This window comes from Macaca nemestrina, chromosome X (genome assembly GCF_043159975.1).
Source record: "Macaca nemestrina isolate mMacNem1 chromosome X, mMacNem.hap1, whole genome shotgun sequence".
Lineage (NCBI taxonomy): Eukaryota > Metazoa > Chordata > Mammalia > Primates > Cercopithecidae > Macaca > Macaca nemestrina.
In genome coordinates this window covers 84,654,867-84,679,434 of record NC_092145.1, presented here as the reverse complement: position 1 = coordinate 84,679,434, position 24,568 = coordinate 84,654,867, and the positions used below count along the sequence as shown (strand labels likewise).

The following is a 24,568-nucleotide window of genomic DNA, read 5'->3' as shown; positions in this document are numbered from 1 at the left end:
AGGCACCCAGGGTAGAGGCAGCAGCTCACACTGCAGTAAACACGCAGGATGTTGTAGACCAAACTGACGAACGTAATGCAGGTAAATCACTGGACCAAATGGCACCCACCCAAGAGGAATGGAATGAGAGGGCTGTGAGCCAAATGTTGTAGCCTGTCATTGCAACAGCCATTAGACCAAGAGTCTGAGAGACTTGCCATTCAGAAGGAGAGTTCTTTATGGCTGCTAAAAGCCAGGCGCCTCATTTCCATCCTGAGCAGGCTGGCTGACTCTCAAACAAAGGGCAGAATTATGGGGCCACGCAAGTATAGGCAAGTTGCTGAGGGAACAACAGAGAAAATTAGGCCTGAGTCCAACCTATTCTGTTATAGCTTTATGAGGCGGAAACTGAGTGCGGGCTAGTGGGTAGCAGAGGGTATTTAGGGCATTGTTTGCTCAGGGACAGGAAATGAGGAAAATGGTTGGAAAAGAAAATGGTTCACGTAGCTCTCCAGTGTATAAAGTTCAATCACATCCAATATTGTTTCATCTTCCCAACAGCCTTTGAGGTAAGCAGGGGACAGATTGTTAGTCTCATTTTATAGATGAAGAAAGGAGGCTCAGAGGTGACTGATTGCCCCACCGTCACGTGGCTTGAAGTTGGTGGAGCTTGAACTCAAAGCCCACTGGCTCTGTAGGTCCCAGTCCTACTCCTGTAGGAAGTAGGACTCAATGCCAGGAGATGGGGCTCAATGCCAGGAGATGGGGCTGTTTGACAGCTAGAGAAGGAGAGACATGCGCAGGGATCCCAGAGCCCTCGAAACAGGGGAGTGGGTGCACACGCAGTATCAGAACATGGGCTTTCTATTTTGTCCATTGTTTTCCTCAATGCTGGCACCAAAGTGCCTTCAGGGCACCTCTCCCCTAGGCTCTTCCCTGTTTCTTGGGACTCTGTCTCCTGTAGCTGTGAAGAAAGGGCAGAAAAGAGCTGGAAGGAAAAAGAAATGAAGTGGGAAAAGGAGTGCAGAAAACAAGCAAATGAACAGGCCCTCCCCATAAGGAGGACTGGTCAAATCAGGAGCAGGAGCCCCATAGGTGACTCTTGGCCTCCTGTTCTCACTGGGTCCGTACCTTCCAGCCAGGCTGAAGGCTGCTGGGGATGTCTGTCAAATTATCTCCAGCTCCTGGGTCTCTGAGATACCAAACTTGGTCTTATGCTGGTCAAACAGTTTACGTAGGGCATCAATATAGAGTGCGTGATATTTAGCCACGATCTCCTGGCTTGGATTCTCAATCTTGGGCATTGGTAGAGGCTCCCCGACTGCCAGGGGAGACAATGAAGGACAAGAGAAAAGCATCAGAATAGTTCATTCCTCAGAATAGGCCCCAGGCCTCAAGCCCAGACTATCCCCATCCTCACCTCAAAAAGCTGCCACTCATCCTAGCCAGCCTCCCTGCCTCTGAGCAGAGTCAGAGCTGAGGTTCAGCCTCAGAGCTAGATCCTGTGTCCTAGACTGAGGCTGCCAGCAGAAAGGCCCACTCACCAATGGTGGTTACAGGCCGACTATAGGGCAGAAGGCCCCAGGATTTCTTGGTGAAGCCACGTCCATAGAAAGCACAGGGGTAGATGTGTATCATACTCCGGAACCACTTCTGGAAGCGGTTGACAAAGCCACCAGGTGTGAAAATGTGCTGATCATAGAGGTCCGTCTCCCCAAAGGCATACGCAGGTATTAGAGCCACCCTGCAGAGCAAAAGCATATTCTGTGAAGCCCAGAAAGGTAGGGACTTTGTCAAATGCCAGACACGCTGACGGCCCGTGATCCCTGGGTCTGCCTACAGGCTTCCCAGACCTCAGTCCAGCTGTGCCTAGGTCCAAGTTGGGAGCTCCATGGCCTACCCCTGGCTGCCTGTGGGGGCAAAGCAGTAGTAAGCTAAAGGAGGAGGCAAGCTCAGACCCTCCTGGGAACCCCTGGGTCTGAAACGGTGGAAGGTAAGACCCAAGGGCCATGCCAGTTGATTTTCTTCACTTTAACACAAGCTAAGCTTGGCTCTCTCTGAGACAGAGTTGTTGCCAGTCCCCTTGTATAGAGGGACCGGCCCAGATGAGAGGCTGCTGTGAGGGAGAACAGGCTCAGGGCTGGCCCTCTGCCCTTTCTACTTCAGCAGAAACGCCTCCAGGACCTGGTCTCAGCTCTTCAACCCAGAGGTGGCTTTCCTCCTCCCTCTTTTTTTTTTTTTTTAACTTATTTATTTTTTTAATTGACAAAAAAAATTATCTTCCTGATGACCATAGTTCATAAGAATGTATTGTATACTTCCTTCTCTCTCTGTGGATGTCCTTTCCTCAAAACCCCGTCTTCTTCTTTCCCTGCAACACTTTTGGATCCCTTCCCCCAGCCTGGACTGGAGCTGTCCTTACCCATGCTGAAGGGCCGTGCGCACAAAACCAGACCGGTTCTTCAAGACCAGGGTGGAAGAGCCTGGCAGGCTGTATCTGCACTCAGCCAGTCCACCAACCACCACAATGATCATGTTGCCTGTGCCTTTATGAGTCAGCAGAAAGTCGATGGAGGATTGACTTACAGAGCAGATCCCTGGTGGAGAGAAAAAGCCAAACAGCCATTGGCCACTTCCCAAACCCCTACATTTCCTCTCTACTGCTTCTAAAGGAGGGACAGTGCAAAGAGCCTCACATCAGGCAGGTGAGCCTATGATAGCTGTTTCAGACCAGAGGGGATCGGGAGCTGGCCTTGCTCTCATGCATCCCCCTACACTTCTCCCTTGGGGAGCCATTTTTTCTTTGGCTTTGTGTCCTAGGAGCCAACTTACCTACAGACATTACATATTCCCTGAGGAAAGGCATCCAGAAAAAGGCTCCCAGTGTGAGCACGTAAGGGGTGATGCCAGGAAATATCTTGGAGAAGCCTGAGGCCTCTGTGGCAAACTGGCCAAACCATCCAAAGGCCAAGATCCCATGAGGGTGGCAGACGAGGATGTAGTTGCGGCTGGGGGAGATGTCATGAGTCTTCAGAAGCTGCGGAAGAAAGTAGAATCAGGAGGGCTATCCCCAGGGTAGAGAACTCCTCTTTTGGGCAGAGATCTGAAAAGAAAAGGACTGCTAGGTCTAGCCATGCAGATTGCCCAACGTACAACTCCAGGGGGCGTCATTCTCAAGAGCCTCAATGTGGATGGCACCCTCCACCCCTAGCCTGACCCAACTCCTAGCACTGAAGTCGGGGCTGAGCCCAGGCCTGAGTGGGGACCTGGGGCTACTGACCTTGAGAGGGAAGTAATCCCTGTAGTGTTTCCACAGGCGCCAGTGCCTCACACAGGTAAACCGGCGGCCGCCTGAAAACAGAGGCAATGCAGCCAAGCTTTGTCCATTCCCACTGTGGGCCTGCCCTAGGATGCTCTCACCCCCTGCTGTTTCCTGGCCTCTTAAGTGGCAACGGAGGTGGGCATATCAGGGCAATTTAGGACAGGCCTAGCTTCTGCTTCACTAGCTGCCCCTCCCCTAACCTACTCCAGTTCTGATCTGGGCCTTTCTACCACATTAAAAGGACCCCTTCCCTCAGCCTCTCTAGCCCAGGGAGGGACAGGCTAAAGGGCTGTCTGGGAATTGGCCAGAGCCTCTCAGGATTGTGATGAGAGAAGGGGAAAGAGCATGTGGCAACACAGCACCAGCAGGACCCTTACCTCGCTGAGGGGTCTTCCAGTCAAAAGCCAGCCAGATGAGAATAAGCACAGTGACAGGCCAGTATGGTGTGAACACCACCAGGTAGAGGTTGACAATGGTCACAGTGGTTGCTGCAGGAAGCCCAGACCAGAGTTAATGAATTTCAAGCGGTCCCTCATACTTACCCTATCTCTGGAGTTCTGTCCATCCCAAAGTCATATGCACTCTCTCTCACACATACCCACTCAACACTCTCACTTCTTCACCCCAGCACCTGGCCCACCTGCCCATGTCCCCAGCCCCCTCTCCTATCTGGTCTTGGAAACCTGATTCAGGTCTAGAAGGCAAGGTGTCTTCCTCCCTAGCTGAGCTTCACACTGTAAGCCCTCTCCTCCCTGCGCCCTGCTCCAGCACTGCACTGGGCTCTGCCTGCAGTGTGGTCAGTGGCAGTGAGCCAGTGGTGGGCCACCAGAGGTGGGGAATCCTGGAACAGTTTTCCTCCAATTCACATCCCCCTCTCCATGTCTTCTCTCTGAGGCATTAGTTAAGGGAATACCAGGGAAAGCACAAACCCACCTTCAGCCCAGTTGGGAGCACACCAGATGGCAAAGAAACAAAGAAAAATACAAACCGGAATAGAATAAGGTACTGGGCTGTATTAAGTTCCAGTAAGATAGGAACGCTGTAGGTTAGTGTAGTTAGGAAGAGTTACTAGAGATGAGTCATAGGGGGCCACACTCAGAATTATTACTGAACTCAGTTTTTAAGGCAGCCGTAAGTAAGATTATTTGGGAAAGTAGGTCAATAAAAGGTTAGAAAAGACAGAGAACATTTCAAATTGAACATCGTAGATTGAACACAAGTTTTTGCCTTGACTTCTTGCTGGAGCTCCATGAAAATTATCATTAAAATGTTTTTTAAAATATAGATCCACAAGGAGAAAGAGAATTAATGAGATGCCAACAGCAGATAAGAGATATTAGCAAAACATTTCCATATAGGACAGCAGATGGAGGAGGGGGTAACTGACTTAGAACAAAAAAATTAAAATCTAGTTACCTGAAGGGGGATGCCTACAAGATGTGAGCCTATTTGCACTGGAGGATCTAGGAAAGATTCAGAATTTGGAGGCATCAGGTGCCACAAGAGGCAGGGATGAGGCACAGGGCTAGAAAAACTGGAGGACAGGTTGAAAGTCTGCCAAGGAATTAGAACCCCAGGTTCCCTCTCCTCCCCTACACAACTAGATGATGGGAAGATTGTTCCCCGAAAAATTGAACCAAATAGACTCTAGACTCAAATACTTACACTAGACACAGCTAAGATATTATATAAGCAGTCAAACTATTAATCAAGTATATAAGTGGAATAAAGGCAATTTTAGATGCACACAGTCTCAGATAATTTGTCTCCCATGCTCCTGTCTCAGAAAACTACTGGAGAATGTGCTTCACCAAAATGAGGGAGTAAACCAAGAAAGAGGAAGGCATAGAATCCAGGAAAAAAATGACCCAATGAAGGAGGGCAGCAAGCAGGGCCAGGGATAGGGAGAGGTGAGCAAGGTGCCCAGGGCACAACATTGAGCAAGACACTCACTCTCAGGTCATGCAAGTACTGGCCCATCACTTGCACAGCCCTGAGAGTGAGCACTTTCTTAAATTTTGCACCCAAGGTGCCTCAAGGGCCCTGAAGGTGACAGCTGTGCATGAGGCCAAATTGTAACAGGAAGATGCTGAGCTCCAGCAGCGATGTTCTAAAGGAAATAAAATGATGGAGGGGACTTAGATTCTTGTTGCATTTGCCCATACTGAGAGATTGACATGTCTGCAGAGATTCAGAGGGTGAATTCGTGATAACTAATAGATTTCTAATAGATAACAAAAGAAACGTAAAATGAAGCAATTAACTACAATTCATTTCAGTGCATGGTATGAGTAAGGCTACAACTAGAGTTTCTGAATGAAACGAACGATTTTCCTGATACTTTGTGGTAAGAAACTCATCCCCTAAATGGCTTTAGGATGCTTCACTATGAAATATTAAATTTGTGTGCCTGTTTCAAGACCACTGTACTCAATTTTTTTTTTTTTTTTGACAGAGTCTTGCTCTGTCGCCTAAGTTGGAGTGCAGTGCCATGATCTCAGCTCACTGCAACCTCCACCTCCCGGGTTCAAGCAGTTCTCGTGCCTCAACCTCCCCAGTAGCTAGGATTACAGGTGTGCACCACCACACCTGGCTAATTTTTGTATCTTTAGCAGAGACGGGTTGTTGCCATATTGGTCAGGCTGGTCTCGAACTCCTGATCTCAAGTGATCCACCTGCCTCAGCCTCCCAAAGTGCTAGGATTACAGGCATGAGCCACTGCCACCGACCTGTACTCAATAATTTTATCTGTGAATTCTAGAGTCTGTGAAGCTTTTTATGTAACAGTTTTCTGCCCAACATTTCATAGGGAACGTTCACAACTGTGCTTCCTCTTTTCTAATCTCAACGGTTTCTTTTTCCAGATAAACTTTGAAATTATTTTGTCAAATTGCAATGACGATACTTCTAGGATTGGAATTAGGTATTTTTAATCCTTATGTTAAGTAGAAAAAGTTTTATTTCTATAAAATATTTAGTACTTAGATTCAAAAATTGATTTTAAAATATTACATTAAAAATAAAATAAAACGAGGCAATTATTAACTTCAGGGAAAACAAGAAATTCCACGGGAAAGGAAATATAATCTTGGTGACTAAATAGCTCAATTATGAATCATATTTTCTAGTCATAGGCATTTAACCAAAACCTGTGCTATAACAATTTTGGGAGGATGGGGAAAGAGGAAGTTCCAGTGATAGTGTATACAGCCAAATTCTCATCTTCCATATTAGGAAGTCAATAGACAATGTCTAAAATTGTTACATCAGCAAATAATAAGATTTAGAAATATGGAAGTAAATTCCAGAAGAAAGAACCAACAAAGTTGAAAAGCACTGCCTTGGGAAAGAGCATTAAGGGTGGAGCAAAGGCCAGTAGTTCTTGGGTTTTGATAAGCACCATATGACACTACTGACTTCTTCGAGAAGTAAAGAGAGGCATGAGCCTAGTCCAGAGGACACCTCCCAGTTTCCTTTAGGCTCTGCTCAAACCTAGGCAGTGCTGGGGACATCTGGTAAGTGTGGCCTCAGGTAGGGTGCCCTGTGATGTGATGAATCTTGGATCTTCCACTTACTGTGTGTGACCAAAGACGTTGCTGAGCCTCAGTTCCTCATCTGCAACATGGGAACTAAAATACCAATATCTGCCCTATTTCCCTCACTTATTGGGAGGGCCTTCTCTCAAGGCCTTTACGGTCCAAATGGATTCAATTGCACTCCTAGAGTGAAGAGCTGAGAGGCCTCCGAAGGGCCATTGCCCCACTTGCCCTATGTGAGCTAGTGAGAAAGGGGCAAACACTGGCAGCCCACGTCTGCTGCCAGGACCGAGAGCTCTTCTGCCTGCCCTCTCTGTACTTCTTAGTATACCCAAAGTCAAACTCCAGTTAGGAGTCCTCTGAGTCCATTTTGTCCCTGGACTCATCCCCTTTCAGCCACTCTCCTCCTTAACCCTTCTCCGCTCCACCTGCGCCCCTGCCAGCTCACACTGGGACCTGATCCCTCAGTCTTGCTTCCTCCATTTCTCTCGTGCCCTGTCCCCATCTTCAAGTCCTATTAATTCGACTCCAATTTCTTGAATCTCCCCTCTTCTTTCTTCTTCTCTGCATCACCATCACTAATGGCCTGGTCCAAATTACTGCCATCTGGATTACTGCAACAGCCTCCTACCTGGCATTGCCCCTTTCACTTCTATCTTCCTATGATCAGTTTACTTCACAGAGCTAGAGTAATCTTTGATGCCATCACCTTGTGTCAATCTCCCTCATGGCTCCACATGGCTCTCAGAAAAAGTCCAAACTCCTTTCCATGGTTTACAAAGCCCTATACAATTTGTTCCCTGCCTGTTTCTCCAGTCTCTTCCTTCTTCCCTCTCTTGTTTGTTCATTCATTCATTCAATGTCTATCGAACACCAATTCTGTACTTCTCACCCTCCACCTCACTTAACCACTGGCAGCTTCTTGAATGCATTATGTGCCCTTTGCCATCCTAGCTTTTCCATGTGTTCCCCACTCTCTGCCCCAAATGCTCTTCCTTTCTTCGTCTATTTCCTATTTGTCCTTCAAGAGTCAACTCAAATTCAAGGGAAAAATGGGCAGAGGTCATAAATGGGCAGTTAACAGAAAAAGAAATACTAATTGCTGATAAGATGAAAAGATGCTCAATCTCATCAGTAATTAAGGACGTTCAAAGTGAGGCGACAGCTAATGGTTTCTTGCCTGTCACTTCTGGGTGGAGGTAGTAAGGACTGCGGATGAGTTCTCCATTCACTTTCCCTCCCATGCTGTGGTAATCCCTCAAGTTCCATTTTGCAGCGACACAATTTGGTGGTGCCTCCATCTGCCTGAGTATTAGTGTCCACAGTGAGCGGTGACTCCCACCAACCTATGTTGGACATTCAGCATGAACAAGAAGTAACCATTTGCTGGGTTAAGCCACTGAGATTTCAGGGTAAATTTATCAGCACGGCATAACTAGACCATCCTGATTAATACACCCTGAATGCTCTCACTTTGCAAATGAGGAAAATAAGACTCAGAAAGGATAAATACCTTGCTAACAATTGCACAGATAGTAAGTAGTAGACCTGGAATTTGAAAACAAGTGAGGTGAGGTAAGGAATGCCCACCCTTCCTGTTCACTGGCATGCCTCTGTGGCAGCCCTGTGCACCAGGGCCTACTTGCATTCTTTATTCCTAGATAGTTTACAAGGTCACTTAATTCATGTCCCTGACTCCAGCCGGTACTCACCTGAACCACTGGAAAGGCGAGAATGTTTTCTAGGACCCCTTCCCACAGTAATGATTTGTTTCAGCATTTAGAACACAGTGGCCAGCATAGAAATAACTCTGACCAAGTGTTTGTAGTGTAGGTGTTGGAAGACATGGATGGATAAATGGTCAAATTCCTCTGGACGAGGTTTCCAGAGCCTCAGTCTGCCACCTGACCCAACTGTCTGTCACTGGTGGTTTGCTTGAGCCCCTGTGATTGCAGCTAAGCCCTTTTCCTTGGCTAGCCTCAGTGGAACTGCTCCTAATCTTCCCAAAGCATGCCCTCTACACCCCAATGTAGACCCAGGAGGGCTCACACCTGCAGCAAAACCCATGTGCATACACGCGCATATACACACCCCTGCATAGGCACACACCCATATGCACACACACATATGCCCACAGGGACACTCACAGATCCCACAAATACCATGGCCCACCTTCCTGGTTTTGCTGGAACAACCCTAGTTTGACCATTGAACATCCTGCAACCCTAAAATCCTTCAGTCTCAGGCAAACCAGGATGGTTGGTCACCCTACCAAAGGCTGAAGACTCACTGATAATAAAGGCAATGGAGATCCAGTGGAAAACAGCAAAGACCTCCAGGGTGGTCTTGAGGTCCTTCTTAGAGGGCAAGAACATTGTGCCCAGCGTCCCAGTGGCTCCAGTTAAGCGCTGTTCAGCTGCCCAGCCCTGATTGCTCAGGAGTCTGTGATGTTCCCTCTCTTAATGTTTTCTTCTCCAGCCCCTGCCTAGTCTCCGCCCCTGTACCACCACCCCCCCAACAAAATTACAGGACCACATAACGCCTCTGCTTATCCTGTTCCTTCCAGCTGCCCACTCACCTGTACTTTTACCCACTTGGGTATTGCCTGGACTGAGATTGTGACACTCCTTTGCACACTTGGCTAGAGAAATGTGGATGAAGCCCCGGAGTGGGAAGTTAGTGTTGGCGTGCAGCTGACAAGAGGCCTCCAGGGCCAGTCTGGATGGTGGAGGGTGATGGGCAGGAGGGAGCCCAGGGCTCAAATGGGACACAGGACTTGCATTTCTGTTTCTGAGGCCCAACTGTCTATGATCTCTCAGTGACAATGTGATTGGAGGGCAAAGGGAAGGAGGTCACAGGCCAGGCCTTAGAAATACCTTCAGCCTTTTGGTCAGTCTGGGAGAACTCATTACTCACATTGAAGAGACATCACATGTATGTCTGTGAGCTATCATAGGTACTGAATAAAACTGTTACTGAAAGAAGAAACAAATGTTAGGGTATATTATTCTGTGTACATGAAATTTTAGAATAGGCAAAACCAATCTGTAGTGAAACAAATCAGAGCAGTGGTTACCTGTGCTGGGGGATTGACTAGGAAGGGGCATGATGGAAATCTTTAGGGGTAACAGCGACGTTTTCTGTCTTGATAGGACTTGGAGTTACACAGATCAAAACCTCATTACTCAGTGAGTATACACTTAAAATTTGTACATTTCACTGCCTGTGGATTTTACCTCAAAAGTAAACAAATATAGAACTCTCATTAATTCTGCAGTGTTTAGGGGTGAAGAATACTAGGCTGGCCATGGTAGCTCACACCTGTAATCCCAGCACTTTGGGAGGCCAAGGCAGGAGGATCAGTTGAGGACAGGAATTAGAGATTACAGTGAGGTATGACCATGCCACTGCACTACAGCCTGGATGACAGAGTGAGACCCTGTCTCTAAAAAAACAAAACAAAAAAAGAGTGCTGATGTCTGCAATTTACTTTGAAATACATATAAAATATACTGATGGGTGGATACAGGGATGTATTGATGGATAAATATGTAATAAATCAAACATAGCAAAATATTATCTGTGCAATCTAGGTGGTGGGTGTTCACTGTACGATTCTTTAAACTATTCTGTAGGTTTGAATTTTTTAATAATAGAATTTTGAAAAAAGAGTTCCCTCAAGGTCATACTTTGGGAGACCGAGGCAGGTGGATCACCTGAGGTCTGGAGTTCGAGACCAGCCTGACCAACATGGAGAAACCCCATCTCGACTGAAAAATACACAATTAGCCGGGTGTGGTGGCACACACCTGTAATCCCAGCTACTCGGCAGGCTGAGGCAGAAGAATCACTTGAACCCAGGAGGCGGAGGTTGTGGTGAGCTGAGATTGCACCATTGCACTCCAGCCTAGGCAACAGGAGCAAAACTGTGTCTCGAAAAAAAAAAAAAAAAAAAATGCAGTGACTCGCTCCTGTAATCCCAGCACTGTGAGAGGCTGAGGTGGGTGGATCACTTGAGGTCAGGAATTCGAGACCAGCCTGGCCAATATGGCGACACCCCATCTCTACTAAAAATACAAAAAATTAGCTGGGCATGGTGGCGCGTGCCTGTAATCCCAACTACTCTGGAGGATGAGGCATGAGAATCACTTGAACCCGGGAGGCAGAGGTTGCAGTGAGCTGTGATCCTGCCACTGCACTCCAGCCTGGGCAACAGAGCATGACTCTGTCTCATTAAAAAAAAAAAAAAAAGTTTACAAATGTGACTTTTTTCATGCACATACATGTGCACATGTGGTCTTTGCCTGTGAGCATATATATACAAAGGGAAAATACATATCTAGTTGTCAACACATGTTTGTATGTGCACATTAGTAGGTGGCATCTCCAAGTCTGTGTGTGATGGGAGATATGCGAGTGTGAAAGATACCAAGTCCAGCCAGGTGTGTCCTATAGACCAAATACATGGAAGGGTGGAAGCCTGGAAGGGTGTCTTAATGCAACATCTAATTATTTTGAGGACATAATATATACCAGGCACCATTCTGGGCAGCAAAACAAACTAAAAAAAAAATCATGCTTTTGTGAAGTTTATATTCTGGTGGAGGAAGTTTGTCTTCCTCCGTCTACTTCCTCCTTCTACTAAAATGATAGAAATTAATTAATTAACTAATTCTATAGTGTGTTCTAAGGTGATAAAACCTACGGGGAAAAAACATTTGAGCAGAGTAAGAGGGATGGATGCAGAGTGCTGGGCAGTGGGAAGGGATCAGGCAGGGAGAGCAGGCTTTACAATTTTAAAAGGAGTGATCAGGAAAGGGCACGCTGAGAAGGTGGCATTTTAGCAAAGGCTTGAAGGAGATGAGGAAGCAAGCAGTGTGGCAATTTGGATTGAGAATGTCCTAGGCAGAAGAAACAGTAAGGGCACAGCCCCTGAAATAAGGTGTCCCTGGCAGGTCATGAGGAGGAGCAAGAAGACTTGAATCAAGTGAACGAGAAGAACTGAGTAGGTGACGGCAGAGAGCAGAGAGCCTGGCAAAGGCCTGCTCATGGAGGGCCTTGTAGGCCAACATAAGGACTCGGCCTTCTACTCTGACAGAAATGGGAAGCCTCTGTAGGGCTTTGAGCAGACAAAAGTCAGAATGACTTAAGTTGCTAAAGGGTAGGGAAGAAGGAAGAGACCTTTGAGGGGCTACGACAATAATCCCCTGTGAGAGATAACAGTGCCTCACACCAGGTTGGTGGCAGTGGAGATGGGGAGAAGTAGTTGGATTCTCCATGAACATAGAATTCCACAAAAGACTGTTTGGCAGAAGGGCTGGAGTTGGGACGAGGCAGAGGAATAACATTCTGTACGGCCCTGTGGGAAGGATCTGCACTTGCCTGCCAAGGAGAAGCCAACTCAGCACAGCTGGGGTTGGGCTGTGGGCCAAGTGCGTGGAGCCCCAGGACACTTCCAGGGGCCAGCACCCAGGCAGCGAGTGGAGACCGCAGCAGCCTGAAAAGAGAGGAAGAGCTGCCTACCAGAGAAGAAGGCCTGGGACTGAGAGGCCACTTCACTCCCTCCTCTGAGACACTCCTGAGACGGGCCTCATTTGTATCAAGCCTGGCCTTGCGGAACTGTGTTGATTCCACCTCTTCACACATCTGTCCCCTGCCCCTGATGCCTCACTCTCCCATCTTGGTCTGGGAGCTCTCAGGGGCAGGAATTGGGTGGTTCTGGGTCTGACTGTTCTCACGTGCCCAGCCCCTAACACAGGCCACACAGTAGCCACTCACTGACAATTGTTATGAAAATGCCTGAGTGGATGGAGGCCTGGCCCATATGGCACTGGGCAAGTCTCTGAGGCTTGGTTTCCTCACTTCTAAATAGGAGATAATGAATGGTCACTCTCAGACATGTGAGAATCCAGAGAAGTCATAGATGGTCGATCACTTTGTGAACCGTGAAATGGTGTCCAAACACAGGTTGCCACCGTTGCTGCCATTGAGAGAAGGGGTGGGAAGGATACAGTGGGGCACTGAGGAGTGAAGGCCCAGAGCCAAACTGAACCTGTCCCAGAATGGGCTTCCCTCCAACAGCGTCACTGTGGAGAAAGAATGGCAGAAATTCTGGAGCAGAAGCCATGGCAGGGTGAATGTTTTGGACATTTTGGAAGCCCTGCCTTCTCGTCCACAGAAAGAAGGCCATGTACCTAGCTGATGCATCTGCGTGCATCCCCCCCCCCCATCCTAACACCAAACAGAGAAGTGGTCAAGATTGTGTGGGGGCTTCCAGTCCTTAGTCTTATCCCCCTCCACCATCTCTCCACTCTATCCTCACAACATTCCTGGACTTTCTGAGACTCAGAGATGGTCAAAGCTGGAAGGGTTCTTGGAGTTTTCCATTAATAATTCCAAGCTACTCAGGGGAAGACTCTCCATGGCTTTCATTGAGACCCCTGCCAGTGAAATCTTTTTTCATGCTCTCAGACCCAGGCTCAAACCTCACTGGTCCTACTCTCTAGGCTCCTGGAAACATGAAAAATAAAGCCAGTCGTTCTTCCTTTACATAGCAGTTTTTACTCTGTCCAGGTAGGGTTGTCAGGTAAAATAACAGGATGCCAGTTAAATTGGAATTTCAGATAAACCATGAACAATGTTTGAGTGTAAGTATGTCCCATGCAATATTTGGGACATACTTACACTAAAACATTATTGCATGGGACGTACTTCTACTCAAACATTATTTGTTGTCCATCTGAAACTCAAATTTAACCAGGTTCTGTACTTTTATTTGCTAAATCTGGCAACCCTATGATCAGACCGGGATCACGTGGTCAAAGCAGTTGGCACACCCTGGCAGCCACAGCCGGGCCTCGTCTGGCACATCCAGAGAGCAGACCCCATTCAGTGGCTCACGAAGTCTGAACGTCATCCCCAATTTCTCAGCTGCCCCAGAAATCAGGCTAGCCTCCATCTCCTGCGCTTAACGGCTTACTCAGATTCTTCCAGCAGAGTCCCCACTGTGCTGAGGGATATTTCCTGCATGCCCAGCACCCACTGCCAGCCCACTCATCTCTTCTGATTCTGGTTCAAGGGCCAGTTCTCGCTTTCTCTCATTTAGCAAACTAAGAATGATCAGGGTATGGGAGCCTACCTAAGAAACCAAAGCAGGACATTAGTGATGGAAGGCAAAGAAAATCAAGCATGACAGTTTGAAAGTGCCAGAGCGGGCCTCTTCTGACTCAGAGGATTGGAGATGGTCACTGTCCTCTGCTCTGGTGGGTAACATGTACCTTTCCTGTTACCAAAGGGCTCCTGGGATTGGCGGCTTTCACATGGCCACTTTTTCCCAAACATTCACATTCACCTCCAACCTCATGCCACTGGTGACAGTAACAAGTCTCAAACTCTCCCGGGAATGCTTATGCAATCCTTCAGCAGATGTGGAAAGGGAACAGGAGAAGCTTCTCTGGGTACATAGACCATTGCTGAGGACGGACAGAGGGAGAAAAGAGGCTAGAACACTAATCAAGAGCAAGACTAGGAACCTGTCTTCCAAAGGTCAGCTTCAATTTTGTATGCAGTTCTGTAGTTGTTTTTTAATCTGTCTTCTCCTACTTGGCTGTATGCTCCTTGAGATCAGGAGCCTCTATTTTGTTCATTGTTACATCCTAAGTGCCTAGAACAGTGCCTGGAACATTGCAGGGCTGATAAATGGTGGCTCAACGACTGATTGAATGAATGAGCAAAGGGGGTCGGCATAGGAGAGGGGTCAGGAACAAGGTTGGGGCAGCACAGAAACCAGGCCTGAACAGAGCAGGAAGCTCTTGTGGCCCCAGAGCCTTAAGGGACACGTGGGAGGATGAGGAAACAGTAAATCCACAGTGATCTACTCAAAAGCCTTCAGTGAGGTTGCCTCCTTGTTGCCCAATCTGCTGTATCCCTTGACTCATGACTCACACTCCAACACCTACAGTCCGGTGATATAATCCCTCATAGGCAAGTTCTAGGAAGACAGTTATTCTCTAGATGCCCAGAAACTGTAAGCCCAGGACAAGATGGGATGATTTCCTTACATCCTCTCTCTTTAGATTCAAATAACACATGTGCTATTGTGTCTAGTTAGGAGAACTTGGTTGTGTTAGCTTATGTTTGACAATTTTTCAACAGCCCTTGAGCTCACTGGAAACTTCCCTCTGATGTAGGCTAGAAACTCAATCCAGACAGACACTTAGAGACCATTAAACTCTGAACTAATGAGGATCCTGATTACCATGGAAACTGCCATCTCTGGTGACCTGTGAATGTGAGAAGAAATAAGGGTAAAAGGGTGGATGTGGGGATACAGAATGGGGAACAGGAGCTGGGAGGTGGGGACTGAGGTATGGTAGAGGGAAGAAACTGCAATGTATTACTGGCCTCTTTGGTGCCAGGCACTGAGCATTGCATTTCACATACATTTGATCATCACAGCCCCCTGGAAGTTAGGCACTCATTCTCTTCTCCACCCACCTCACTGACTGGCAAAGCATAACCGTTAATCAACAAGACGGCCTATCACCATTCCTAGTGCTTATTATTGGAAGAGGTAACCTTGAACTCCCTGCCATCTAATCCTTATCAAAAGCTCACTTGTGAGAAATGATATTCATAGAGAGATGCTTGAAGAGCAGGCAGCTCATCCATTGCTGGAGACACGTGACTTTAAAAGGCAAGGCCTGTGCTTCGGAAGTTGGATCAGAATCTCCAGATGGGAGACTATGTGTTGGGGGAGTAGGCTTCACTTCAGAGCTGGAAAAGGCACATTCGATATTATAATAACTATGGTTTCCTTAACACAAACTACAGACAGGAAAGCTCAACATTTGCAAAGCTGGTTTTTCTGCACTTCAGGCCACAAAAGCAAACCCACACAATGGGGTTTGACATTCAGAGGGACCTGTCATTCCTTCTGCAGAATCTCAAAAAGCTATCTTGATTGCAGCAAACAAGCAGACTCTACATGACCATCGCTATCACACTATCAAAGTCCAAAAGACGTCTCTTTCAGGATCAGCATAATGGTTTTCTAAAATTATCATTGCTTTGATTCATTTTAAGTCACAGTATTTAATTTCTTTGAAACATGCAAATGCCAGTAAGGGAGAGTGTGAAATAGTTCCATTTATTTCAAATAAGATAGGAGAAGATGGAATAGACATCCTTTGCCCTATTCCTCTTGCTATTACAACTAAAAACTCTGGATATTATATACAAAACAACACAAGACTCCAAAAAGTGGAAAGAAGGCAGACCACATAGGGTCTTCAGGACAGGAGGAAAGACATGAATTTTCTTTTTGATTCATGTAGACTTGAAGTTAAAGAAGCCAGCAACCAAAAATACACTAACAGCCACAGACAAAAAGAGCCCCTATAAAAGCCTGTTTTCTCCAGCCAAAGGACTAGGAATGAATTAGCCTAGCAAGACAGAAAAGTTTTAGACAATAATCACTCTACGCCAGCCATAACCAGAGAAAAAACAACTGTGGCCCCACCCCCACCAGCAAAGACTGAGTGGGAAGCCTAGACTTCCAATAATGATAAAAGGATGGATATACCAAGAAGATACAAAGATCTTAAAATGTATAGGATTTGCAACAGAGGTGCAAAATATGAAAAGCAAAACCTGATAGAACTGAAAGGAGAAATAGAAAAGGCTACAATTACAGTCAGAGACTTCAAAACTCCTCTCTCAACAATAAACGTAAGAATTTGACAGAAAATCAGCAAGATATAAAAGAATTCAACAACATCATGAACCACTGGGATCTAAACATTTTTAGAACACCCCACCCAACAGTAGCAAAACATGCATTCTTTAAAGTGCCCATGGAACATACATTAAGATAGGCCATATTCTGGGCCATAAACTAAACAAACCCCAACAAATTTAAATGAATGGAAATCATATACAAATATGTTCTCTAACCACAAAGAAATCTATGGTAGGCTATTCTTGCATAGCTATATATAAAGAAATACCGGCTGGGCCAGGAGCAGTAGCTCACGCCTGTAATCCCAGCAGTTTGGGAGGCCGAGGCGGGTGGATCGCCCGAGATCAGGAGTTCAAGACCAGCCTGACCAACAGGGTAAAACCCCATCTCTACTAAAAATACAAAAGTTAGCCGGGAGTGGTGACAAGTGCCTGTAGTCCCAGCTACTTGGGAGGCTGAGACAGGAGAATTGCTTGAACCCAGGAGGCGGAGGTTGCAGTGAGCTGAGATTGCACCACTGCACTCCAGCCTGGGTGATGGAGCAAGACTCCATCTCAAAAAAAAAAAAGAGAAAACAGAAAAAGAAACACCAGCTGGGTGCAGTGGCTCATACCTGTAATCCCAGCACCTTGGGAGGCCAAGGTGGGCGGATTACTTGAGGTCAGGAGTTCGAGACCAGCCTGGTCAACATGATGAAACCCTGTCTCTACTAAAAATACAAAAATTAGTTGCTAGAGGCTGAGGCAGGAGAATCGCTTGAACCCAGGAGGTGGAGGTTGCAGTGAGACGAGATCGCCCCATTGCACTCCAGCCTGGGTGACAGAGTGAGACTATCTCAAAAAAAAAAAAAAAAAAAAAAAAAGGAAGCATACCAGAGACTGGGTAAGTGATAAACAAAAGAGAAAGGAGATTTAATTGGCTTATGGTTCTGCTGGCTGTACAGGAACCATAGCAACTCTGCTTTTTAGGGAGATCTCAGGACACTTCCAATCTTGGAGGAAGCAGGAGCAAGAAAGAGATTGGGGGAGGTGCCACACACTTTTGAACAACTAGATCTCACAAGAACTCACTCACAATCTCAAGGACAGTACCAAGAGGATGGTGCTAAACCACTCATGAGAAATCTGCCCCCATGATCCAATCGCCTCCCACAGGCCCCACCTCCAACAGAGGGGATTACAATTCAACATGAGGTTTGGGCAGGGACACAGACCAAAACCATATCAGAATCAAAGTAGAAATCATTAACAGATAACAGGAAAACCTACAAACACTTGGAAGCTAATAACTCACTTGTAAATAATCTATGGGCCAGAAAGTCTCAAGGAAAACCAAAAAGTACATTGAACTGAAAGATAATGAAAACTAAACATATCAAAACATGGAAGAACCAGTTAAAATAGTACTGAGAAGGAAGTTTGTATCATTAAGTGTATACATTGGAAAAAGACAAAAAGTCTGAAATCAATTATCCAAGCTCCCACCTCAAGAACCTAGCAAAAGAAGGGCAAACTAAACCCAAAGCAAGCAGAAGGAAGAATATAATAAATAGCATAAATTAATGAAATTTAAAACAGAAAATCAATGGGGAAAATCAATAAGGCAACATGTTAGTTCTTTGAAAAGATCAATAAAATTGACAAATCTCTAGCAAGACTGACAAAGAACAAAAGAGGAAACACGAATTACCAATAAAGCAGGGAATACCACTATAAATCCTCCCAACATCAAACAATAAAAATGGAATAGTACAAATAATTCTACATACATAAATTTGACTACTCAGAATAAATGGCCCAATTCCTCAAAAAACACAAGCTACCAAATTTTACTCAATATGAAATACATAATTTGATTAGTCCTATTAAGGAAAAATATTTTTTAATTTTAAAACTCCCAAGAAAGTGATCTCTTGGCCCTGAAGGTTTCACTGGAGAATTCTATCAAATGTTTAAAGAAGAATTACTACTGATTTTACACAATCTCTTTCCAAAAAATAGAAGAGGAGGGAACACTTCCCTCCTCTTCCTGTGAAGTTAGTATTTACCCTGACACTAAAACTAAACAAAACAGTACCAAAAAAGAAAACTGCAGACCAATACCTCTCATGAATGTATATTTTTTAATCCTTTTTTAAATTACCAAAAGAATTCCTCAACATATAAAAATAATGATAAACTATGACCAAATCGGGTTTATTTCTGAAATGCAAGACTAGGTCAATACTTAAAAATCAGTCACTGTAATCTATCATATTAATAGGTTATAGAAGAAAAATCATATTAGCATATCAATACAGAAAAAACATTGACAACATTCAATACCCATTCATGTCAAAAACTCTCAGAAAAATAGGAATAGATGGGAAAGGCCTCAACTAGATAAATAACATCTACAAAATCCTACAGCTAGCATCATACTTACCAGTGAAAGACGAAATTCTTTTCCTCCTAAAATCAAGAACAAAACAAGGATGTCTGCCCTTGCCACTCTTATCCAACATAGTGCTGGAAGTTGTAATCAGCACAATAAGGCAAGAAAAGGAAATAAAAGACACACTTACTGGAAAGGATGAAATAAAACTGTCCCTATTCACAGATGACATGATTGTCTACATAGAAAATTCCAAGGAATCAAGGGGGAAAAAAAAAAAAAAACCTCCTAGAAATAATTAGCTAGTTAAGCAAGGTCATAGAACACAAGATAAATTTTTTAAAAATTGTATTTTTATATACTAGCAATGACCATGTGAACACTAAAAATACGATACCATTTACAATCACTCAAAAAAAGAGAAATGCTTAAGTGTAAATCCAACAAAATGTGCACAGGATTTATATGCTGAAAATTATACAGTGTCACTGAAAGAAATCAATGAAGATCTACATAAATGGAGATAAATATCCAGGTGTTCAAGGACTGGAAGACTCAACATAGTAAAGATGTCAATTCTCCCCAAATTGATATACAGCTTGAACATGATTCCTACAAAAATCCTGGCCAGGCACGGTGGCTCACACCTGTAATCTCAGCATTTTGGGAGGCTGAGGTGAGAGGATCGCTTGAGCTCAGGAGTTTGAAACCAGCCTGAGCAACATAACGAAGCCCCCATTTCTACAAAAAGTAAAAAAATAAAAACAAAAAGTTAGCTGGATATGGTGGTGCGTGCAGTCGTCCCAGCACTTTGAGAGGCCAAGACTGGAGGATCGCTTGAGCTCAGGAGTTCAAGACCAGCCTGGCCAACATGGTGAAACTCTGTCTCTACTAAAAATACAAAAATTATCCGGGTGTGGTGGTGTGCACCTGTAGTCCCAGCTACTCAGGAGGCTGAGACATGAGACTTGCTGGAACCCAGAAGGTGGAGGCTGCAGTGAGCCCAGATCATGCCACTGTACTCCAGCCTGGGCAACAGAGCAAGACTCTGTCAAAAAAAAAAAAAAGAAAGAAAGAAAGAAAGAAAGAAAGAAAGAAAGAAAGAAAGAAAGAAAGAAAGAAAGAAAGAAAGAAAGAAAGAAAGAAAGGAGAAAGAGAGTAAGAGAGAGAGAGGAAGAAAGAGAGTGAGAGAGAGAGAAAGAAAATAGGCAGATGAAGGGCTGAGCGTGGTGTCTCACACCTGTAATCCCAGCACTTTGAGAGGCAGAGGTGGAGGATCACTTGAGCCCAGACTGGAGTGCAGTGCTGCTGTCTTGGCTCACTACAACTTCTGCTTTCCAGGCTCAAGCTATCCTCCCACCTCAGTCCCCAGGAGTAGTTGGGACTACAGGCACACACCACCACACCCGGCTTATTTTTTGTATTTTTGGTAGAGATGGGGCTTTACCATGTTGCCCAGGCTTGTCTGGAACTCCTGACTTCAAGAGATCCTCTCACCTTGGCCTCCCAAAGTGCTGGGATTACAGGTGTGAGCCACTGCATCTGGAAAAAAAAAAAATCCCCAAAATTAGCCAAGCATGGTGGTGCCTGTAGTCCCAGCTACTCAGGAGGTTGAGGTGGGAGGATCATCTGAACCTGATCCCAGGAGTTTGAGGCTGCAATGAACCATGATCATGCCACTGCATTCCACCCTCGGTGACAGAGCTAGACCCCATCACTAAAACAAAAAGAAAAGAGAGAGAAAATAGGCAAATGACATAAACATTATACTGAAAAGGATATGGTATAGATGGCAAATGAGCACATAAAAAGAGGAACATCATTAGCCATTAGGGAACTATAAATTAAAGCCACAATGAGATACCACTTCACACTTATCAAAATGGCTAAAATAAAAACTTGTGGCTGGGCACAGTGGCTCACGCTTTAATCCCAGCACTTTGGGAGGCCGAGGTGAGTAAATCACCTGAGGTCAGGAGTTTAAGACCAGCCTGGCCAACATGGCAAAACCTCGTCTCTACCAAAACTACCAAAATTAGCCGGGCATGATGGCAGGCGCCTGTAGTCCCAGCTACCCGGGAGGCTGAGGCAGGAGAATCGCTTGGACCCGGGAGGCAGAGGTTGCAGTGAGCCGAGATTGCACCACTGCACTCCAGCCTGGGCGACAGAGCGAGACTCCATTCCCCGCCCCCCACCCCGCCAAAAAAAAAGAGTAAACTGAAAGGACTGTGTTTGCAGGAATGTAGGGAAATGTCCTTTGATGCACAAAAGTTAATGGTTCCCTGGTTAAGGGACCTGAAAGACTGGAGAAAAACGCACTGCTTCCTCAACAGTAGGGGCAATGCCAAGTCCAGGGTTAGAGCACATTCAGCGGTGTAGTATCTGTCGTGTGGCTGTCAAGTATGGCTACTGCCTGCATTGTGTGCAGACTTGGAAATGAACTGGGCTGTCAATCAGCGAAAGACTCTACAAGCCCAACTGCCACACACATTGCAGGAAGGCCATATTTGAATCCCGCCAAAAACCTTTGCTGTGGGGTCCAATGGGCGCATACGTCTGTCTCTCAACAGCCAATCCTAGCACTGGGCATGCCTGCGGGGGCGTGGCCATGGAGACACAGTAACCAATGGCAGGGAAGAATGTGAATGGGGGAGGGGAAGCGGTGGCTGAGGTGAGCCAAGAGCGGCGGTTAGAGCCGGCTGAGGTGAAAGAGAGCGACCGTTAGGGCAAGCTGAGGACTTCTGGTCTGTTTGGTACTTGAACTGTCAGCATATTTGAACTCCCGCTTGCCATTCAACATCATGGATGATCCGAAGAGTGAACAGCAGCGCATACTGCGCCGCCACCAACGCGAGAAGAAGGAGCTGCAGGCCCAGATCCAGAGCTTAAAAAACTCGGTCCCCAAGACCGATAAGAAGAAAAGAAAGCAGTTGCTCCAAGACGTGGCCCGCATGGAGGCCGAGATGGCGCAGAAGCACCGGCAGGAGCTGGAGAAGTTCCAGGACGACAGTAGCGTTGAATCTGTCGTCGAAGACCTGGCCAAGATGGATCTGGAAAACCGGCCTCCCCGCCCCTCCAAAGCCCAGAGAAAGCGAGAAAGAATGGAGTCCCAGGAGAGGGAGCGCCAGGAGAGCATCTTCCAGGCCGAGATGTCCGAGCACCTGGCCGGCTTCAGGCGCGAGGAGGAGGAGAAGCTCGCCGACATCCTGGGAGCCAGAGGTCTGGAGATGAAGGAGATCCCGGCCGACGGCCACTGCATGTACCGCGCCATCCAAGACCAGCTGGTGTTCAGCGTGTCGGTGGAGATGCTGCGCTGCCGCACCGCCAGCTACATGCAGAAGCACGTCGACGAGTTCCTGCCCTTCTTCAGCAACCCGGAGACCGGCGACCCCTTCGGCTACGACGACTTCATGATCTACTGCGACAACATCGTGCGCACCGCGGCATGGGGAGGCCAGCTGGAGCTGAGGGCCCTGTCGCACGTCCTGAAGACCCCCATCGAGGTGATCCAGGCCAACTCGCCCACCTTGGTCATCGGGGAGGAGTACGTCAAGAAGCCGATCATCCTGGTCTACCTGCACTACGCCTACAGCCTCGGCGAGCACTACAACTCCGTGAGACCGCTCGAGGCCGGCGCCGCCGGGGGCGCGCTCCCGCGTCTCCGGTAGGCCCCGAGGCACCGAGCGGCCCCGCGGAAGCCTTTCCTTCGCCGCATCTCCTCAGTAGGCTCAGTTTATTTTCCCCCTTTGCTTTTCTCAGTTTTTTTGTTTTTTTTTTTCCCCCTTCCTTTTGATCATAACTATCCCCCCTGCCCCGCCCCCGCTTTCCTAACCTTGCTGCTTTCACGGGGTGGGAAATGAAATTCGAGGGAAATTCCCTGGAAATATGAGGGAAATCTCTGCATTGCACCACCAGAGGGGCATACGTTTGATAAGGGCTAACCTCTTCTTGCCCATAAGGGTCTTTACCTCCCTCACCGACTAAGATTTGGTCATGTTGTGCATAACTTAACGAGAAAAATGGAAATGTTGGCCGGGCGCGGTGGCTCACGCCTGTAATCCCAGCACTTTGGGAGGCGGAGGCGGGCGGATCACGAGGTTAGGGGGTTCGAGACCAGCCTGACCAACATGGTGGAACCCCGTCTCTACAAAAATACAACAATTAGCCGGGCGTGGTGGCGGGCGCCTGTAATCCCAGCTACTCGGGAGGCTGAGGCAGGAGAATCGCTTGATGGGAAGCGGAGGTTGCAGTGAGCCGAGCTCGTGCCTTTGCACTCCAGCGTGGAAGACAGAGCGAGACTCCATCTCAAAAAAAAAAAAAAAAAAGGAAAAAAAGGAAATGTTAAGTTTCATGTGTTCTGGGAAAAATAAATCTAGTAGACTAGCTCGGGGAGTCTTCAGGTTTTCCTATGAATATCTTGGATTACTTAGACAAAATTGGAGTTTATGTGATCAAAATGCCTTGTGAAGGCCTTTTGCTGAGTTTTGGGGGGAAAGATTGTCATGGTTTGCTTTTTACTTAAGCTGGGCTACTCAGGAGATGTCTCAAGTTATGAACAAGAGATCCGCTGGTACTTTGTTTTGTTTTTTTCATCAAAACTTATGTGGTTCCTAATTAACTTTAGTTGCTCCCATGTTTGCTAATTCTAAATAACAGCATTTGTTAAACATGTAAGGTAAATCTGTTAAATAGAGAAAGTAAATTTAGATTAACTGATAGGCTAGATAAGGTTTACTCTAACATGTGAAAGATCTAAACTTAATTTCCTTTACTAAAGGTAGGAAGATATATGACTTTATTCAAATAGTTGATATGTTTCATTACCTTTACAACTGGTATAAAGAAAAAAGAGACACATTGATAGGTAATTTACTTACTCTAAGGGGTGAAGATCTGAATCGAGTAAGTTTCCTTTATTCTTAGAGATATAAAAGGCTATGACTTTATTCAAGTACTTGATCCACCTTGTTATATCATCTGGTATGAAATGTGAAAGATATGAATGTAACAACTTTCCTTATTTCTTAGAGAGAGAGAAATATCTAAAAAGATCCTTTAAAATATTAAAGTTTTATTCTATTTTGTTATATCAATAACTGACATGAGACAAAAAAGTAAACAATATACTTTTGTTATTTGAGACTTGTTAATATCCTTGAATTTTCCAAAAGAATATAAAGTGAAATGATTTACAGTCAACAACTTATGAAAATTTTAATCTTTACTTTCTGTAATTCAGTGAGATTAATTTTGGAAATACTTTCTACATTCCAAATGCTCTAAGATAAAATATATATGTTTTTAAAAGTTTTTAAACATGTAGTTTGTTCAAAAATAAAAACCATTTAAAAAATACCTGCTTCTCTGTTTTTGTGTAGCTAACTTCATATAGAGTTTATATCCCAGGATCTACTAATCCTGGAGGGTTAGGGAGCATAGGCCTGTTGGGGGTGGCAGGGTGGTGGTTGCTGAGTGGGGACAGGGGCAAAGGCTGGCGAAGTGCTCTAGAAATGGGAAAGGTGCTCTACTTCAGTGAGCTACATAGGGTCGGGGGAGGGGGTGACAAGCTAAAAGAAGAGGCCTGGCTAGGGTAGGGGACCTTCATGGACAAAGAGGCCC

General features: G+C 46.0%; 2 protein-coding genes across 2 annotated transcripts; one reads left to right on the top strand and one right to left on the bottom strand.

The window, feature by feature from the left end:
• Positions 1–1,110: 1,110 nt before the first annotated feature.
• On the bottom strand, positions 1,111–9,212 carry LOC105476673 (acyl-CoA wax alcohol acyltransferase 2). Its single transcript, XM_011732810.2, has 7 exons — positions 9,128–9,212; positions 3,679–3,789; positions 3,260–3,330; positions 2,812–3,016; positions 2,402–2,576; positions 1,524–1,723; positions 1,111–1,300 (listed from the first exon to the last, which is right to left on the bottom strand). Exons 1-7 carry the CDS (start codon positions 9,210–9,212, stop codon positions 1,146–1,148), a joined length of 1,002 nt encoding a protein of 333 aa, XP_011731112.2. The 3' UTR covers positions 1,111–1,145.
• A 12,396-nt stretch (positions 9,213–21,608) lies between these two features.
• On the top strand, positions 21,609–24,304 carry LOC105476672 (OTU deubiquitinase 6A). Its single transcript, XM_011732809.2, has one exon. It carries the CDS (start codon positions 21,751–21,753, stop codon positions 22,615–22,617), a length of 867 nt encoding a protein of 288 aa, XP_011731111.1. The 5' UTR covers positions 21,609–21,750; the 3' UTR covers positions 22,618–24,304.
• The last annotated feature ends 264 nt before the right edge of the window (positions 24,305–24,568 follow it).

Coding starts and splice junctions, on each gene's coding strand:
- LOC105476672 (XM_011732809.2), top strand. CDS start 21,751: ATGGATGATCCGAAGAGTGAACAGCAGCGCATACTGCGCCGCCACCAA.
- LOC105476673 (XM_011732810.2), bottom strand. CDS start 9,212: ATGTTCTTGCCCTCTAAGAAGGACCTCAAGACCACCCTGGAGGTCTTT. Junction 3,017..3,259: donor GGGATTACTTCCCTCTCAAG/GTCAGTAGCCCC, acceptor TTTCTTCCGCAG/CTTCTGAAGACTCATGACAT. Junction 1,301..1,523: donor TCGGCCTGTAACCACCATTG/GTGAGTGGGCCT, acceptor CTCCCCTGGCAG/TCGGGGAGCCTCTACCAATG.